The sequence below is a fragment of the Sinocyclocheilus grahami genome, unplaced genomic scaffold (genome assembly GCF_001515645.1).
Source record: "Sinocyclocheilus grahami isolate Dianchi unplaced genomic scaffold, SAMN03320097.WGS_v1.1 scaffold317.1, whole genome shotgun sequence".
NCBI lineage: Eukaryota > Metazoa > Chordata > Actinopteri > Cypriniformes > Cyprinidae > Sinocyclocheilus > Sinocyclocheilus grahami.
Window position 1 is genome coordinate 1,101,172 of NW_015505496.1, and position 20,112 is coordinate 1,121,283.

At 38.3% G+C, this 20,112-nt stretch overlaps 2 protein-coding genes across 2 annotated transcripts in view; one reads left to right on the plus strand and one right to left on the minus strand.

Annotated features, from left to right (window-relative positions):
* cds1 (CDP-diacylglycerol synthase (phosphatidate cytidylyltransferase) 1) overlaps positions 1 to 11,601 on the plus strand; it is a 28,680-nt gene extending 17,079 nt beyond the window's left edge. The window contains exons 2-13 of the mRNA XM_016294419.1: positions 991 to 1,139; positions 2,317 to 2,413; positions 2,763 to 2,860; positions 3,241 to 3,380; positions 4,775 to 4,833; positions 7,329 to 7,411; positions 9,318 to 9,405; positions 9,570 to 9,638; positions 10,011 to 10,163; positions 10,336 to 10,455; positions 10,566 to 10,669; positions 11,392 to 11,601. Coding sequence (XP_016149905.1) covers positions 991 to 1,139; positions 2,317 to 2,413; positions 2,763 to 2,860; positions 3,241 to 3,380; positions 4,775 to 4,833; positions 7,329 to 7,411; positions 9,318 to 9,405; positions 9,570 to 9,638; positions 10,011 to 10,163; positions 10,336 to 10,455; positions 10,566 to 10,669; positions 11,392 to 11,527 — 1,296 coding nt within the window. The 3' untranslated portion in view covers positions 11,528 to 11,601. The remainder of the gene's footprint in view (positions 1 to 990; positions 1,140 to 2,316; positions 2,414 to 2,762; positions 2,861 to 3,240; positions 3,381 to 4,774; positions 4,834 to 7,328; positions 7,412 to 9,317; positions 9,406 to 9,569; positions 9,639 to 10,010; positions 10,164 to 10,335; positions 10,456 to 10,565; positions 10,670 to 11,391) is intronic.
* A 2,098-nt stretch (positions 11,602 to 13,699) lies between these two features.
* LOC107602030 (endosomal/lysomomal potassium channel TMEM175) lies at positions 13,700 to 19,705 on the minus strand. Its single transcript, XM_016294418.1, has 10 exons — positions 19,427 to 19,705; positions 19,258 to 19,296; positions 18,640 to 18,737; positions 18,487 to 18,538; positions 18,347 to 18,382; positions 18,117 to 18,200; positions 17,869 to 18,033; positions 17,160 to 17,241; positions 16,480 to 16,615; positions 13,700 to 15,544 (listed from the first exon to the last, which is right to left on the minus strand). Exons 1-10 carry the CDS (start codon positions 19,625 to 19,627, stop codon positions 14,875 to 14,877), a joined length of 1,563 nt encoding a protein of 520 aa, XP_016149904.1. The 5' UTR covers positions 19,628 to 19,705; the 3' UTR covers positions 13,700 to 14,874.
* Positions 19,706 to 20,112: the final 407 nt, after the last annotated feature.

A 20,112-nucleotide genomic window follows, 5' to 3' on the forward strand; every position in this document is an offset into this window, starting at 1 on the left:
CTGTACCTGAATTTTCTTTAGCATATGCTATGATAAATCTGAACATTTGTGTAAAATAATGGAGCATTAGGTCATAAATATTGCCTTAAAAGTCATTGAAATTTATTGGATGAACGAACCCTGCATTGAATGAGTGAATGCCTACGATATAGGAGTTAGCCTATCACACAAACTAGAGTCCTGTTTTTCAGAATATCTGCACGATGGCAAATGTACAATAAACAAGAAGTTACTGAGTAACTTTCAGACACAAAATTCAGTTTTGCCCCATCAATGTGTCTCCGAGCAACAGAGTGTTTTGTTTCTCAGCATTACACGGACCAGTAAATGGTTCAAACAGGCTATAAGTACAGTCGTTTGCTAAGTTAAATGAATTAGCATTTTAAACAAATCGGTTGATTTAAGGATTCAACTCACTCATTAAGACAGTCACTTGCTGCCACCTACTGGTAGTTGTAGTTTCATATTTTAAAAAGTAGCTCATTATTTCATTTTTGCAATCATTTAAAGGGGTCATATGATGCGATTTCATTTTTTCCTTTCTCTTTGGAGTGTTACAAGCTCTTGGTGCATAAAGAAGATCTGTACATTTGCAAAGACTAAAGTCTCAAATCCAAAGAGATATTCTTTATACAAGTTAAGACTCTGCCACGCCCCCCTAAAACGGCTCGTTCTAACACGCCCCCACATATCTACCTCACTATTTTTTAAGATTTGCATAACGCCGCCCAAATGTTCATGCAAAGAAAGAAGGCGTACTTTATATTATTTAATAAAATAATAAATAATCATTGCAAAGCATTTTCGGTTTTGTTTTGTTTTTTGGCCAGAATTTTCGGTTTCGGCCCAGAATTTTAATTTCGGTGCATCCCTAATAAAATTGTTTGTGCTGTATGTTGTGTTGTTAAGTGTATATAATTATCTGCCTTGAAATCAGTACATTAATTATCTATTTTTTTTCCCCTCACTGTGTGTGTTTACACTCTGCAGGAGGCAGATGGAGATGACAGGCTTGCTTTTCCCGGTGAAGGGGAAGGAGAAATGGAGGGCGACTCCAAAGCGGACACACCAGACGTGCCACCTTCCACTGATAACACTCCACAGTGTCTCAACAAAGCCCTGGAGGGCTTGTCATCTAGGTACCCAATGGCACTGAGCTCATGTGCAACTCCCCAAACAATCTATGTCGGCATTATGTGCCTGTCCGGATGTTTAGGCCCCAGTTCAATGCACATGGGCAACTATGAGTCTCTGAGGTTTCACAAACAGGTTTAATCTGTTTTCACTGGGAAAATAGGAAACCCGTGCACTAATATTCTCAACAACAACAAAAACTTTCCACACATGAAGGATTTTTTAGTTAAATCAGTGCCATGTAAAAATTGATCCGGTTAATCTTTGAAAGCTGACACATAACCTCATAGCACAGTGTATTGCACAGGTATTCACTTTTAATTGGGATCAATAAGAGACTCTAGTGATATTTGATTTGCAGATGAGGTGAGGGGTCGGTTGACAGGGTAATGGGCCCTCGAAGAGATTAAACGGGATCTTTATTAGAAACAACCCTAATCCTTGTCAGTTTTGCTATTCTGTTGGTGGGATTTGCTGCAGCTTCTTTTTAAAAAAAGCAGAGGCGCTGGCCCAACGAATGCCTGAATGCCGGCGCCTGGCTACCCACCACACTTTGTGATGTTGCACTTTTTTTTCCTCTCCCTCCCCTTTCTCTTTCTATCCATTGACAAATTCCCTCCCATTCTTTTCAGTGGCTTGCATGAGTTGTGGCACCTGCAAATAGTTTATTACACTCTGGGCCAGAAAACTAAGTATTCACATCTCTCATGGAGCCCCATTTATAACATTTATGGCACCATCAGCATAAATCTATCCCATCCATTTTGTTCTCACAAAGCTCAGAATATCATAAATACTGTACATCGTCAATGTTCAACATTGAAGCTTAAATCAAACTGAAATCATTATCATTTTGTTATACAGTAGATCATTCTGCTCATGCCATTTCATTCAGTTAAACACACCCACATTTCAACAGTGGGGAAATCACTGGGCCATCAGTTAAACCTTTGACCCAGCTTCATTTCCACCTCTTTCACAGGCTTTTAGTTCATTTCCAAGTAAACACAAAGGGAAAATGTTGTCTATACCCTTAATAGTTGTGAGTGGGGATTTGCCAGCGCATATAAATGTATTTTGTTATACAAACTGTTTAACTGTCCTGACAGGTTTCTTACAAAACTGTAGTTTTCTTGGTTTCTGCATTCAAATTGATTTAAAAAAAATAAAAAATCTCAACAGGTGGAAAAACTGGTGGATAAGAGGCATATTGTCATTGACAATGATCATTGGCTTCTTCCTCATCATCTATTTGGGACCCATTATGCTTATATTAGTGGTAAGTATGAGTACAAACCATATATGTACCATGCAAACACTATTAACTAAACAAACACACTGACCACTGGCTAGCGAACATTTGTGGTTACTATAGAAAGCATTCACAAAACATCCCAGCTGTCCTCCTACAAACCCTTTTGGCCACGTGCCGTCATTTAGTTAATTTGTAACCCTACCTGACTTGACATAATGTAAATATTTTCAATGAAAGGTTGATATGAATCACCACAGTGTTTTAAATAGATGTTTGACCTTTGTAGGAATCAGAAACGAATAAGAAATAACGCTATTTGAATGTGTTCAGCTTTTACAACATTTATTAACTTTTTTTTATAATCCTTTTATAGGTTATGGGTGTTCAAATCAAGTGTTTTCATGAAATTATAACCATTGGCTACAGAGTTTACCATTCCTATGATCTGCCGTGGTTTAGGACTCTTAGCTGGTAAGTAAAATGCTGACTAGTTACCGTTAAATGCTTTCCTTTCACCCCTTAACTCTCCCTATCTCTCCACCCTTCCCCATTCTTTCTGATTCATGTGTTTTACATTCATGTACGCACACTGAACTACAAACAAACACACCCCCACTCTCTCACGTTTTACCAGTCACTTTTTATCATGGATGAAGTAGTGATTAACTGGACTTGAGCAAAGTGCACATCCATGTTGGAACCTAGCATAAAGTACACCCCACCTGCAGGCTTTGTCCAAACAAAACAAGATGACAGCCAAGCAGCTGAAAGGGGCCGTGTATTGTTTCCATCAAATACATTTCTTTCACTCAAATCTTCAGATCTTGACACAAAAGCACTTTGTATTTCAGGTACTTCTTGATTTGTGTGAACTACTTCTTTTATGGAGAGACAGTGGCTGATTATTTCGGCGCACTCGTCCAAAGGGAGGAACCTCTGCAGTTTCTTGTGCGTTATCATCGGTTTATTTCTTTTGCACTGTATTTGGCAGGTGAGTGTAACTGACAGCTCGCATTAGACTCTCCACGGAGACTATCAGAGACTTTTATGACTCTAGCTCAAAAGCCCACAGTGCACATTTAGCTTTTTTTTGCATAGTTTATAAATTGTTTATAGATTATATATATATATTGAATGGTATTCAAAACATTAAATGACTTCATGAAAGTTGATTGTATGCTTGGTCACTTTGCCATATTTAATATATGCTTTTATGCTTTGATTAATATAAATATGCTGTTGCTCTATGCCAACAAGCTCTTCACCTGCAGCTACACTACTGTTCAAAAGTTTTTTTTTTTTATTATTATATTAGCAAGCATGCATAAATTTATCAAAGTGACGGTAAATATATTTTATAATGTTACAAATAATCATCAATCCTGAAAAAAAAAATGTTCCAAGGTTTCCACAAGTATGAAGCTACACAACCATTTTCAACAAGTAATTATAAGAAATGTATCTTGAGCACCAAAACAGCATATTAAAATGATTTCTGAAGGATCGTGTGACACTTAAAACCTGAGTAATGGCTGCTGAAAATACAGCTTAGCTGTTTTCAATTAAAATATATTTTGGCAGTTTTCATTGTTATTATATTCCACAATATTACCGATTTACTGTATATTTAATCCAATAAATGCAGCATTGGTGATCATAAGGCACTTCATTCAAAAACATTCAAAATTCTTACCAACTCCAAACTTTTGAACAGTAGTGTGTATATATAGCACAACTTCGAGTGTTGTGTAGCTAACGGTTTAGAGTGAAAAGTTGAATAAACAAATAAACATGAATTTCAGAATGTCTTAATTTTTGATGTGTCACCCTTTTGCTTTAATGACAGCATCACTCAAACTGCATGAGCTCCACAAATTTGTGTAAAACATCATGAGTTCGGACCAGCTCAGGGCCATGACAAAGACACTACTGCAAAAGTATATGTACAGTAGATGTGTGTTCATACTTAGGATCAAAGACGCATGAACCTCTTCCTCTGTTACGGCCATAAAAGCACAGCTGTCGCAGGTCTCCCCCTCTGCAGTCATTTCTTCTCACTAAACCTGGCTCTCTCTCTCTAGCAAAGCTTAATAGTCATCATCATAGAGTATATAGAAACCAGAATATACAGTATAAGATATATTCCAGCGTGTTTGTTCTAAAAATGTGTTAATGTACAAAAAAAAAATCCCATAATGCTGTGTGCTGCTGTTATAACAGTGATATGGAAGCTTTCCAAAACAAAAATAGACAAAAAATGCTTCTCTGCTGTGTCTCAAATTCATTTCTTTACATGGAATACAAAATGATACCGTAAACAGTGATAAGATTTATAATTTCTCCTGTTATGTAGGAAATTAACTGCATGTTATTTGCTTTTTCCAGGTTTCTGCATGTTTGTACTGAGTTTAGTGAAGAAACATTACCGCCTGCAGTTTTATATGGTGTGTATCAGTCATTTATATGCCAGCCAGAACTAAACTGTTCATTTCATTCACAGTCATGTGCGCATCATGTGTTGGGCCTTTGTATACTCAGTAGTCCCATGTCATAATATGTCATATTATCACATTTAATGAGTTTACGTTACATACACTGAGCATTGTGAAGGTATTAAATGAGTCAGTGAAAGTATTAAATGTTTAAATGAGTCATTGCATGACATTTATTTTTAGTGTATGCAAGGCAGCACTTTTATTACTTTTATTCCGGTCCAGAAATGCGGGATTCATGGCCTTTTAGCATACAGACTTCATTTAGATTTTGCAATGTAAGTGATTTTAGTATTAGGTGTCCATTTTTTTAAATGAACTACACACAATAATGTTCGAAGTCAGTAAGATTTTTCACACTTTTCTTTTAAAGTCTCTTATGCTCACCAAAGCTGCGTTAATTTGATGAGACCTACAGTAAAAACAGTAATATTGTGAAATGTTATTACAATTTAAAATGACTGTTTTCTATTGTAATATATTTTAAAATGTAATTAATTCCTGTAATGGCAAAGCTGAATTTTCAGCAGCCGTTACTGAAAACAGTTGTAAGTAACTGCTAAATATTTTTGAGGAAACAGTGATACTTTTTTTTTTTCCAAAAGAACAGCATTTACAGTATCTTGTGATGATGCCCTTGCAAAATTTGGATTCTGAATTGGTCTCCTTTCTTGCAATTATTAGCATAATGAAATGTTATTGATGTTTTCATTGCACTCTAAAGATAGTGGCTCATAAACCTGACACCGTGACTACGTTTACATAGTGATTTTAGTATTAGGTGTCCATTTTTTAAATGAACTACACACAATAATGTTCGAAGTCAGTAAGATTTTTCACACTTTTCTTTTAAAGTCTCTTATGCTCACCAAAGCTGCATTAATTTGATGAGACCTACAGTAAAAACAGTAATATTGTGAAATGTTATTACAATTTAAAATGACTGTTTTCTATTGTAATATATTTTAAAATGTAATTAATTCCTGTAATGGCAAAGCTGAATTTTCAGCAGCCGTTACTGAAAACAGTTGTAAGTAACTGCTAAATATTTTTTGAGGAAACAGTGATACTTTTTTTTTTTTTTTCAAAAGAACAGCATTTACAGTATCTTGTGATGATGCCCTTGCAAAATTTGGATTCTGAATTGGTCTCCTTTCTTGCAATTATTAGCATAATGAAATGTTATTGATGTTTTCATTGCACTCTAAAGATAGTGGCTCATAAACCTGACACCGTGACTACGTTTACATGGACAACAATACTTTTTTAATACGATTAAGACAATTCTCTGATTAAGAATCTACCATGTAAACAGATTTTTGATTACCTTAATCTGGCTAAAGTCATAATCGATGTAAACACTATTCAAATTAAGACATGTGGAGTATTCCTATTTTAGTCACATTACTGAAGTGCAGTATAGACATTGTAAACACCTTAATCACATTATTACCGTCGTGTTGGACTTTTCGCCGCATTTTGCGTCAGGATACACACACGGCAGTGCTCAACCGTTTGACGGCAAATAAAAGAGCTTCAACACCGCCATCGTCTGTATGCACGTACAAATAATTAACTGCACTTGAAGCTTTCATAAAGTTAAAAATGAAACACCCAAAACTGTACATGGCATCATCACGAAGACGAACTATGTTTATTTGTGAAATTACGAAGGGGACGTCGTATGGCGTCACGTGGGACGTAATGACGTGTGCCATTAATCGAACTATGTACTATAACATGTAAAACAGGAACACGAAAGGAATATTCTAAAAGCAACTCATGTAAACACCATAATCATAATATTAACTTATTTAGAATAAGGTAAATAATTAGATTACTGATGTCCATGTAAACGTAGTCAGTGTCATGACATCAGAAATGGTGGCTCTGATGCTGCTTTCTATTGATTGAAGCTGCTGCCTTGCTAGCACTTATATTTCCTTCAAGACATGCACATATAGTTTTGATGTAAGTTTCTGGTTGGAAACTGAAGTGTTGTGCTGTTGAGCTACAGTGGTTCAGAATTTCTAATAATAGTCACAAATTGTGACTTGTTTCAGTCAAACCTCTGACGTCAGCAAAATGTCACTTTCTTTGAGTGTGGTCACACCCATTCCACATGAACTGAAAAACTGTGCTGCTGAAACACTCGGCAGCAAAATACTTTTTGTTACAGCCACGTTTGCTTGAGCGCTCAGTAGTCAAACATTTAGAATGTTTACTTTTATTTTATAGTCTTAGTACAGACTTCTGAATTAACATTTGTGAATAAAATTGTATTTCAACACAATAAATTACACTGTGATTGTGTTTGTTTGGATATGTGCCATAACTCGCTTTGCATTATCATTGTTTCAGTGAGTATATAACATTTCAACCGTTCACTCGTTTTGTTTGTGTGTGTGTGTGTGTGTGTGTGTGTGTGTTTGTTATTGCCATTCCAGTTTGCTTGGACCCATGTGACCTTGTTGATTGTGGTGACTCAGTCACATCTGGTTATTCAGAACCTGTTTGAAGGAATGATCTGGTAAGCCCACCTGACCTGACAGACCTGTCTGAGGTTTCACCTCACTCCTACTTGAGTTTCTCGAGCTGCATTTCTGTGTTTCCTGATGTTCCACTTGATAAAATGATAACTAGCTGCTCAAGGGAGAGCAGAAATACTAATTTCTATTCATAATTGTTCATCTTTTAGTTAAAGGGGTCATATGATGTTGCTAAAAAGAACATTTATTTTGTGTATTTGGTGCAATGAAATGTGTTTATGCGGTTTAAGGTTCAAAAAACATTATTTTCCACATACTGTACATTATTGTTTCTCCTCTATGCTCCGCCTTTCTGAAACAGTTCGATTTTTACAAAGCTCATTGGTCTGAAAAGCCAGGTGTGCTGTGATTGGCCAGCTATCCAATGCGTTGTGATTGGCCGAATACCTCAAGCGTGAGACGGAAATGTTACGCCCCTTACTATATTGTGATGCCCTGTCCAGCCGGCGCGATGAGACAAAACCAGAAAAACCCATTATAAACGAGGCATTTGTTGCATCCAGTATGGGACATAATTACGGATTATATTTACATATACTGTCTTTTATACTGTCCGTGTAGACATAAAACTCTGTCTGCATTTGTGACCGGAGAAATGGCAAACAACAAGCGCTACTCTACACTGCTCAAAACTCACGTTTGAATCATCAGTGGCAAATCCTTTAAATATGAAAAAAAACTTGCGTCTTTGAGTCAGAACAGCTGGCATTGTAGTCTACTCTACCAGGATCAGGAAACAGTCCTCCATAAAATGTGCTGCACACATCTGAATATTTGAGTTGAAGTGTTCTGGAACAGTGTTGTAAATACAACTTAACCACTGATTTCTAGTTGTGTCCTCTTTTGGAAGACCAAACAAAGTAGTTTGGCTTTCACAACGAGAAACAGCATCACACGGAGGGCTAGAGTGAGCTGCGGCCGGTGGGCTTGAGAACGGCGCAGGGGGGCGGGCTTGCGGCAACCACATGTGATAACCCCGGGCTGGACTCCGCTTCGTCCACGGTGAAAGCCGATCCGGCGATCCACAGCGCGAAGTTGTTGTATTTCCTCAGCGACCAACACGGATCATCTCTAGGCATGACGAAGCGGATATTGTCTGCCAAAGTGTACAACTTAACCACTGATTTCTAGTTGTGTCCTCTTTTGGAAGACCAAACAAAGTAGTTTCGCTTTCACAACGAAACACAGCATCACACGGAGGGCTAGAGTGAGCTGCGGCCGGTGGGCTTGAGAACGGCGCAGGGGGCGGGCTTGCGGCAACCACATGTGATAACCCCGGGCTGGACTCCGCTTCGTCCACGGTGAAAGCCGATCCGGCGATCCACAGCGCGAAGTTGATGTATTTCCTCAGCGACCAACACGGATCATCTCTAGGCATGACGAAGCGGATATTGTCTGCCAAAGTGGTTTCGCTTTCACAACGAAACACAGCGTCTCCATGACATGGCGGTGGCAGCAACAACAATACTACAGCAAGAATAAAAGTTGAGCCTTCTTTCTTTGCGTTAACATTTGGGCAGTGTTATGCAAATCTTCCCACATCGTGACGTAGATGTGTGGGGGCGTGTTAGAACGAGCCGTTTTAGGTAGGCGTGGAGAAGTCTTAACTTTGATAAAGAATAACTCTTTGGATTTGAGACTTTAGCCTTTGCAACTTTACGGATCTTCTTTATGCACCAAGAGCTTGTAACACTCCAAAGAGAAAGGAAAAATTTAAAACGCATCATATGACCCCTTTAACTTTATTCAAATTTACATTCTAATTCTCTAAAATAATTAACTGAAGTAAATGAAACTAACTTGAACTTTCTTTTCTCCCGTTGTCTGCACAATTTCTTCTCTCCTACAGTATGTGTTTGTAAAATGAAACTGTAATTTGTTCTCTAGGTTTATTGTTCCCATCTCTATTGTAATCTGTAATGACATCATGGCCTACCTGTTTGGCTTCTTTTTTGGAAGAACTCCACTGATTAAGGTGAACCTGTGAACCTTTGCATGGTAGATGTTTCCTCGCAGCACTAAACATTAGTGATAAACATTCTCCGTCCCTTAATTTTCTGAACTGATGACTACATTTCCATAATTGAATCCATTGTGGGTGAAAATTATCTCATCTCAAACCTCTTTGCTCTCTCGCAGCTCTCCCCAAAAAAAACCTGGGAAGGATTCATTGGGGGATTCTTTGCAACAGTGGTCTTCAGTTTCTTTGTAAGTCACCATTAGACCTTTGAGTAGGGTGACCATACATCCTTTTTTTTTCTTGGACATGTCCTGGCCAGGATTTCTAAATTGTCTAAAATGTAAGGGGTTTGGTATCCTCTCATACATTATATGTACATGTATTTGCACTGCTCTGACCGTTCTGTGTAGATTACACTTTGTAACACACCTCGATTAACCGATTATGTACAATGCCTTACTTTTCTTTTCAAGTATGAAACCTGGACTTTTTAGTACATTTTTAGGCAGATATGTCCCAGTTAAGATGTATCTGTATGTTGTATGCTCACCCTACCTTCAAGCAACACAAACAACTGTTATATCACTAAATTGTGTGACAACTAAAACCTCCTATTCCAGTTTGCGTACCTGCTATCCCAGTACCAGTACTTTGTTTGTCCAGTGGAATACAACAGTGAGACGAACCGTTTTGCGGTGGAGTGTGAGCCCTCAAATCTCTTCATGATACAGGAATACACACTTCCTGCAGTGGTGCAGAATGCAGTTAGATGGGTGAGTAGATGACGGGGCAAAACTACATACTGTAACAGCTAAGAGATTGTGGCCTAATACAGCTCTGCTGCTTAATATCTAATATTTGAGAGGGGTTGTCTTATTCCTAAATCCTTCGAAATGATAATCGTTTTGTAATGTAATGATGTCTACATCTTTCTTGTGTCTGCAGAAAACGGTGAACCTTTACCCATTTCAGATCCACAGTATTGCGCTCTCTACGTTCGCCTCTCTGATCGGACCATTTGGTGGATTCTTTGCCAGTGGCTTCAAACGAGCTTTCAAGATCAAAGTTAGTTCACATTCAGCAGCAGTCACACATAAACACTTGAATTTGGATCTTACAGTCTGTACCTACTTTGAGTGAGCGTGACACTGAGCTTGTGATTTTTCATTTTGTAGGACTTCGCGGACACCATTCCTGGTCATGGTGGTATAATGGATCGTTTTGACTGTCAGTATCTGATGGCAACGTTCGTTCATGTTTACATAACAAGTTTTATCAGGTGACCTCTCAACTCATTTGGTTACACCTTTTCCTTTCGAAAGATTAAATAAAAATGTTTATGGGAGAATTTGACACAGGATCCAAAATGTGCCAAATGTGTGTAAACATTGGCTTTGGCCAATGAAGTAGATACTCATGAGTGGGCTGTAACTTTATAAGTAATTACCTTGAACATAACACATGGTTTAAGTCAAACTATGACAGACAGTCTGACCTTTCTTAATTTAGGTGACTCAATTCAAATCAAAGAAATCTATTGAGACTGTGCATCTTCAATTGAATAATCCCAATGTCATAAAGACAAATGTATGTGATATGCTCCATTAATTTGAGTAACTTTGACCCACAAATGTAACAAAATTTTAAAAGACACGTCTAAACCGGCATTCACATGATCATGTCGTGGCAGTGGTTTAGAGTGGAAATGATGTCTAAACAAACATATTCATATTTTATTTGATCTATTTATATTATTTTAGTCCACTGTACAGCTTCAGTATATGTTGTATACTTTTGCATAAAATGTTTCCTATTTTATGATAGATAGATAGATAGATAGATAGATAGATAGATAGATTTTTATGTTTGGTGTATTATTTTTTTTTTAGCATTTTCTGTATTGTTTAGCATATTGGCACTTCCATGTTTGGTGTTTCTGTAATCCCAGTGGTCTGCACACAGGAAGCATGTTTGACCCTCCGTCATTTTTCCCTTCCCCAGGGGGCCGAACCCCAGTAAGGTTTTACAGCAGTTGCTTGTTCTGCAACCAGAGCAGCAACTCAGCATCTTCAATACGCTGCGCAACCACTTAGGAGAAAAGGGCATGCTGCCCCCTGCTGTGGAAGAAGCCCAATGACAGACGTCCCCACAAAGCCAGATCATGTCCTGTTGAACTCTCTAAGCATTCACCCATGACTGTGATGGCACGAGCACACTCTCGATAGATTTTTATGTTTGGTGTATATTGCAAAAATCTTTTTTTTTAGCATTTTCTGTATTGTTTAGCGTATTGGCACTTCCATGTTTGGTGTTTCTGTAATCCCAGTGGTCTGCACACAGGAAGCATGTTTGACCCTCCGTCATTTTTCCCTTCCCCAGGGGGCCGAACCCCAGTAAGGTTTTACAGCAGTTGCTTGTTCTGCAACCAGAGCAGCAACTCAGCATCTTCAATACGCTGCGCAACCACTTAGGAGAAAAGGGCATGCTGCCCCCTGCTGTGGAAGAAGCCCAATGACAGACGTCCCCACAAAGCCAGATCATGTCCTGTTGAACTCTCTAAGCATTCACCCATGACTGTGATGGCACGAGCACACTCTCAACCGACCACAGGAGCTCCCGTTCAGTGAGGGAGAGTGACGCCTGCTGCAAACCAAACTCTCACTTTCAACCCATTAGAAACTCACCAAATGAAGGAGGAAAATGACCGCAGGGGGGGCGACACGGTTCTCTTAATCAGAGCCACTGTCTGGGAAATCAACATCAAAGGTCTTCCAATCAACAAACATGCAAAACAAAAGATCCAAGTACATGGTAAGTGAATGTGTAGCACTATATGAAGGGGGCTTCAGCGGAGTGACATCATTGCACTGATTTTGTGATTCTGGCCTGATGTTATGAGCGCGTGATTTGCTTTGCGAACGCAATAACTCATGATGGTGACTTTCAGTTTTTGAGATGCCATAATTCCACGCTTAACATTTTAGTGTGAGCTTACTTTATAACGGGGGTCCTAAACTCAAAGCATTACAAAACAACGAGTCTAAAACAGAAGCATGTCTGTAAGTCCTACTGTTACTGCTTAAAATAGCCATGTTCTCTTTCCCTTTCACATTACTCAGTGTGTTAGTGTGAGCGCTGGAACAACTCACTTGTGTGTACATATCATCATATGTATTGTTGTACATAGATATTATACACTAGATCATATATAGAGATTATACATTTATTAAAATAATATATATGGTTTAACAAATTCTATATAATAGGAAGTTATGATTATGATATGCAAAAAGACTTGTCTTATTTTCTTAAATCCAGCATGACTAAACCTCTCTAGGGGTGGAGAATAACTTGAGCGGATTGTTTTCGGGGAGAGAAACAGCCTTTTTTGAGAAGGTGATTTGCTGTGTTCCCCTCCGTGACCATTGGTTTTAGTTGCACTGTACTAACTACGCGAGTCGAAAGATTCAATTAGCTTTTCAGGTTTTAATATAAAAAACTGGTGCTTTGAGTAGATATTCAATATTTGAAAACATGTAAACGTTCTTAGATTTACACAAAATTATTTATGCGCTTTTTATTTTTTTTGTTTGTAGTATCCTCCCTGCTATATTGGTTTTTAGCTGCTCTTGTTTTTAAAACCTGAATTTTCATTTTCATTTGTTGAAATCTTTCTGAATTCTTTACCAAACTAATGTGTACCAAAGCACTGGTAATTTTGCTGTAAAAAAAATGGTTAAACCACGATTGATATTGTCAAATGCTATAATCTTACAGTAGAGACCAATAAAATCCTATGAGATTGAATAATTTCGGCACTTACATGAACAAAAGTAACATTACTGCAGGTTATCATCAGACATTTTTAGGCTTTTAGTTAAAAGAAGTGGATTTGTAATAACCGGTGACCTTTGCCCTAATTGCACATCGGGCCTCAGTAGTGTAGTTTGGGACCAGTTGGCAATAGCTGCATTGTAAAACCTAAACAAAAAACACAGTAAGTGTGACCCCTACCTTATTCATTCATTTCTGCAATAGGTTTACATGTTCCTTTCCTTCACATCTGCTGTCCAGTAGATGCAGTCATGTGAGAATGGTGTGTTTGTAAGTAATATGAATTCTATCAGACCAAAAAGAGAATGCACCTCTAGATGTCTACAGCTGATTTTGTGGATGTCATAATTGTATTAGCAATTTAGGTTTTTTTAGAGCTGCTGTACAATTTAAGTTACAACGTTACCCAACACATAATATTGTGCAAGCTTATATTGTACAGAAATTTAGCTGAAAATGGGTTTCAAATTTGTTTAAAAACAAAAAAGGAACCTTTATTTATGTCTCTGTTTGATTTTCAGATTTGTTTTTTATGAGTTTTCAATAGTAAATATTTACCAGAAGACAAAAAAAGTAATAAGTTTATGGGAAATACTGAATAAATGTAAGAATTATTATTATTGCAATGCTACACTTGGTGAATAAACTTCACTTGTTTTGACTTACTCTCTGTGGTCACATTCATTACGTGATTTCAATCTGCCACCAAAAGTACTTCTGCAAGCAGCAATTGAGTTTATTCTCAAAATTGTATCTTTGTTTGTTGTTAAACAGTAACATGTGAGCAGACACATCTACAGTAGTTCCCAAAACAGACTGCTAATATGAAGGTATTAAAAAAGAAAATAACTTAAAATGACCATTAAAAACAAGTGCACTTTACATAACATCTTGCAGTATGGTAATGACATTTAGATGAAATACTAACAAAACAATCTCAAATGCTACAAAAACAATCAAAACATCTTATAATGCCTTACGCATCTTAATTATCTCTATATGCTCCATTCAGATCAGACTGTAAGTGCAATATTAATGTCATTATTTAATATAAGGTGCATCAGCAGTTTTGTCGTCACATGAAATGAAGAATAGATTTATGTAGAGCATTACAAAAACCTTGACCGAGCATTCGCCTCAACCTAATATATGTTGTTTTGGACGTTTATGCAGTTATACGAAAGATTTCCTCCACTAGAACATACCAAGACCTGAATTGCCGTTCCAGAAGAAAACCACAAATTACGTGCAAAAGTAATTCAAATTAAAAACAAGAATATACTTGTAATATTAAAACCAACATAACCTAAAAAACGTTTGTAGTTCTTACTGTGTGAATGAAGTGTTATGTAATTCACATTTAAATATGTACATAAAAACATAAATACAATGTTTTAACATGCTAATAAAAACATTAAGAGGCAAAAAAACCAACAACACTTTTGTGCATTTCTGTACTGTAAGGAGAACAAAAACTCTTCAGCTCTTCTCGGACCACTGCTATGACATTGAAGACTCATCATGAAGACCAATCACTTCCACAGTTTATTATACTAAAAGAGATTTGACCGATATGGACGTCTTCTGCAGTGCTCTAGCCTAACCTTGATTTTACGTCAAACATTGAGGCGTTTTCTTCTCCATTCACTGCTAAGCCACTATATCATTAATGGGCAGCTGTGAGTCCTCTTCCTCTACTGGAACACTATCCAAATCGTTCCTCGCAGGACAGAAGAGCAATCTGATCACCGCCAGCGCCACACGGACCAGCAACCTCAGTAAAAGAAAAGCAAATGGTACGCCAATCTCCATCATGTGAAAGATGGATGTGCTGAAGCGGCTCAGGACGCAGGTGAAGACGAAGGTCCCGAGCGCCACGCAGGGGTAGAGCGAGAGCTTGGCCAACATAAAGGTGTGCTCTCGACCGCCGTAGCGCACATACGGGTGCAATGTCTCGCGCTCCGTGAAAAGTGCCGTCACCCACATCGCTAGCTGGAACAGACCGGCGAAGAAGATGATGACGCAGCTGATCTGCACGGCCTCCAGCTCATTGCGGGAGCCTCTGGGAAATTCATGCGTGAGCTGGTAAGCGAGCGGCAGGCCGCCCACGAAGGCCAGCGAGAACGTGTTGAAGAGGCCCATGAGGCGAGTGGCCTTTGTCACATGCAGGAAGAGCGAGTGATGAACAAACCACAGCAGGCCGACGGTGGCGAAGGAACCGAAGTAAGCCAGGTACTCGGGACCATACTCCTGAAGCGCATCGATGAGGCTGTTGTCAAACTCCTTCTTCACCACAGACGGATCAGGTACGTTGCCTTCACTGTGTAAAGAAGATAGTTTATTAAAGAGGTCATATGATGCTTTTTTAAAAGATCATTATTTATGTGTATTTGGTGTAACAGAATATGTTGACATGCTTTAATGTAAAAAAAAACACATTTTTCAAATACTGTACATTATTGTAGGTCCTCTATGCCCCGCCTCTCTCAAACGCTTAGTTTTCTACAAAGTCCCTCCTTCCGACAAGCGCAGTGTGCTCTGATTGGCCAGCTGACCCAGTGCATTGTGATTGGCCGAACAACGCAAGCACTCGTCGGAAATGTAACGCCCCTTACCATAATCGCAAGCTTCATCTTTCAAAATAAATGTAAAGACAGAGACCGAAAGGGGAACAGAGTCGCGTGACAGACACGCTGATGAAGCTGTTATGTGTTTGCAGTACACAAGCCACGGTTAAGACAGCTGACTCCACTGTGATGTCTCTCTCTCTCTCTCTCTCGCTCTCGCTCGCACACACACACACATACACACGATGCGCAAAACTCCGCATTTGAACAGTCAATAGCAAATACTTAAACTAATAACAAAACAGTACCTGATTCAGAAGCACCAGATTGTCATAGCAAAGTCAGAATTACCTCCTCTCCTAGGTTCAGGGGGCGTGTTAGAACGAGCCGTTTTAGGGGGGCGTGGCAGAGTCTTAACTTTGATAAAGAATATCTCTTTGGTTTTGAGACTTTAGTCTTTGCAACTTCAGGGATCTTATCTATGCACAATCAGCTTGTAACACTCCAAAGAGAAAGGAAAACTTGAAATCGCATCATATGACCCCTTTAAGCTCTCAAATCTATTAGTTACCTTTGTGATATAATACTGGTTTTAACAAGGTGTTTCAAATGATGTACTAAAGAGAAGCACAGTGCAAATTCTTTGTAAGCTCCAGTAATGACAGAATTGCTTTGGAGGGATACAAACCAAATGTCTAAGATGAGCAGTGTGGCTACGATTGCATACACCCCGTCACTGAAGGCCTCCACTCGCTCTTTACTCAAAGGTTCACTGGGGTGGTAGGTGTAGAAGGGCACTGAATCTGGACTGTCTTCCACCTGACCTGAGTTCGTTAAAAAAAGTGATGATATGCAGATTACAGTAACTCCAATGACACTACAGTTCAAAAGTTTGGGATTTAAAAAAACAAACAAACAAAAGGAATACATCTGTTAAGCAAGAATGCACTGAATGATGATTTCCATTTCAAATAAACGCTATTCATTAAAGAATGCATCACTGTTTCCACAAAAATATTAAGCAGCACATCTGTTTTCAACACTGATAAAAATAAGAAGTGTTCCTTGAGCACCAGATCAGCATATTAGAATGATTTCTGAAGACGGGAGTACATTCAGCTTTGCAATCACAGAAATAAATGACATTTTAAAATGCATTCAAATAGAAAACAGCTGTTTTAAACTGTAATAATATTTCATAATATTTTGATCAAATTAATTCAGCCTTGGTGAACATAAGTGACTTTTCAAAAACATTTGAATAAAAATCCCACCTAACCCCAACCTTTTGAACAGTAGTGTATGAACAATGATAAAACATGTATCCAATATAAGAATAAGAGAGTAAAGTAAAGGTTTTGCTCTCACCGCCGATGGCTTTACTCCGGATCCATTTTAAACACTGAGAGATGTAAGGCAGGAATATGACAACAGCCAAAATGATGTAGGACTGCCAGAGGAAACATATAGAAATAAAAAGTATTAATTAAAATATATGACCCTGGAGCACAAAACCAGTCTTAAGTCGCTGGGGTATATTTGTAGCAATAGCCAAAAATACATTGTATGGGTCAAAATTATAGATTTTTCTTTTATGCCAAAAATAATTAGGACATTAAGTAAAGATCATGTTCCATGAAGATATTTTGTACATTTCCTACCGTAAATATATCCAAACTTAATTTTTTATTAGTAATATGCATTGCTAAGAACTTCATTTGGACAACTTTAAAGGCGATTTTCTCAATATTTTGATTTTTCTGCACCCTCAGATTCCAGATTTTCAAATAGTTGTGTCTCGGCCAAATATTAGTCCTATCCTAACAAACCATACATCAATGGAAAGCTTATTTATTCAGCGTGTATATGATGTATAGATCTCAATTTCTGAAAATTGATCCTTATGACTGGTTTTGTGGTCCAGGTTATAATGTATGTGATAAAATACAGTTTGGTTAAATTATGTATTTACATAATAAAACAAACTATAGAATTTTATCAGCAAATACACTTGTTGTATTTATATAAACACTGTAATTGGCTGCTTTTGTTTGTACTAATAAATAAAGTCCTGTACCAGTGGGATAAAGATGAATGAAAATATGCTGGCAAACAGACACATGATAGGAACCCTCATGATGACTTCAAGGATGCGTCGCTTGTAATAAGCCTGATTCTCAGACATTTGGATCTGATCATTGAGGAAGAAAGGACGGCTGAATCCATACAAGACAATCATGGCCTAAAAACAAAAAACATGACTGTAAAAAAACCCTCAAAGCATCTTATGCTGGCAATGTTATTCAGACATGCAAGCGTTCTCACCTGAATTAAACCAATCACCATGACACAAGCACAGAATAGCAGGATGCCAAGAGTATAACTAGGGAATGTTGCCATGAGAGAGAACTATAACAAGATAAACAAACAAAAAAACAGTCATAAACAGGCAGATTTTTTATTTCACTTAAAGAGGAGGTAAAAGTAAAGTACTGTACATAAGTCAAATTGTGCTAAACTAAGCAATCTTTCAAAACATCAGTAGAATGACTCACTGTGTATGGTAGAAAGGTTATAAGCATCATACATGCCTGGAATAGAACAGAGATGTGATGTTTCAAAGTCATTATACACTTTAAACATGAATACACAGGTACTTTACATTCATTAGGAACACTTTAGTTGGTGTTCTCACCAGGTTAAGCAGTGCAAGAGTGTCGTCAATGCGCTCGATGACTTGAAACAACCTAAAACCAAATGCTTAAATGAAATCTTTATGCAAATGAATGAAGACAGCAGTTACATGAAATGAATACTTGATAGACGTGTAGTGCTTGAGGGCTCTCACCGGATATGTGCAGCCCATGCAACAGTGACAATCAAAAAAGTCATCAAGTAGACAGCAATCTTGGTGGTGAGCAAAGCCTGAATGCTCTGTTTCAGTTCCTGAAGAGAGAGAGATCAGTTAGGAGATAAAAATACAACATTTGTGTTTAATTTGTATTCCTAAAGGAACGGTTCACCCAAAAATGATTTATACACCCTCATGTATATTTAAACCAGGCAGCGGTCCTCAAACAAGGACCCTCCCTCACTGTCAGAGACAATATTTTACGGCCCTCAAGGTATTTCTGAAACATCTGCATGACAATGCTACTCATTTTCAAACTTCATTAACAGAAAGCAGTAGTGCCAATAGATTTCAATTGTCCTGCTGCCCTCTTGGAAGTGTGCTGAGGACCCCTAGTGGGCCCCGGCTCCCTAGTTGAGAACCACTGCTCTAAACCAACAAGACTTTCTTTCTTCTCTGGAACACAAACATAGACAACAGACATTTCCCTTTCTTTTGTGTTTGTCTGCCTTCTGTGGAAGTCACACAGATCAACATGAGGGTGTGTAAATAAAGACTACATTTTCATTTTTGGTTGAGCTATTCCTGGAAGGGTAGCATAATATACTTTTTCACCTCATTATCCTGAAATTTTGTATGAGCAACAGGCAATATCTGTGAACACAAAAAATCATGACACCTTTTAAACATGCATGAGAGAACAGACTCATTGAAAACGAGAGCGGTTTGTCATGTGGAGGTCAGTAGAAATGAAGGTCGAAAGGCTGTCTGGGGGTTTCCTCACCATTACAGTGGCGATGATGGAGAGGAGCGCATCGCTGTAGGCGAGCAGGCGATGCGATGACTGCGTGCTACTGTATCCGACGCTCTCCGACGACGCGACGCTCTCCAGAAAGGAACGCGCGTGATTCCTCGGCGTCCGCATCTTCTCCATCTCCTCATCATCGTGGTGCTCGATTATTTGGCTTTCCTCGTTTTCTCCCATGACCGCGGCGGTGTGTGGTGTGTGTGGTGTCAGTGGACGGAGCAGTTTGGAGCCACAGAACTTTCGTTTGCTAACACCTATGACACACTATCAGCTGACCGGAAGTTCGCGATGTCTGCTTCGTGAACGAATCGTTCATTTGAGTCGGATCTTTTCAATGAAACAGCATGTTCAACAGCAAAGCTGAAATGAACGATTTGATTAGGACTCGAGCCGTGTGAGAGGTGCGAGTTAAAGGAAAGCCGGGTTTTTTCGTAATGATCAGAGAAACGATGTTAGATCATTACGAGTGAACCGAAGATTTGGCGAAAAGTTACTTTAATGGCAAAATAATAGACGTTTTAGTAAAAAAATAATTATTTAGTTTCTAAATAACGTATGTTTTTATTAGCAAAATGAAGCAAACTGATCTTTGGCACATACAATTAACGTCAAATCTTCACTGAATCGTTTTGAACAAGTTCTCTTAAACTTATACTTTATCC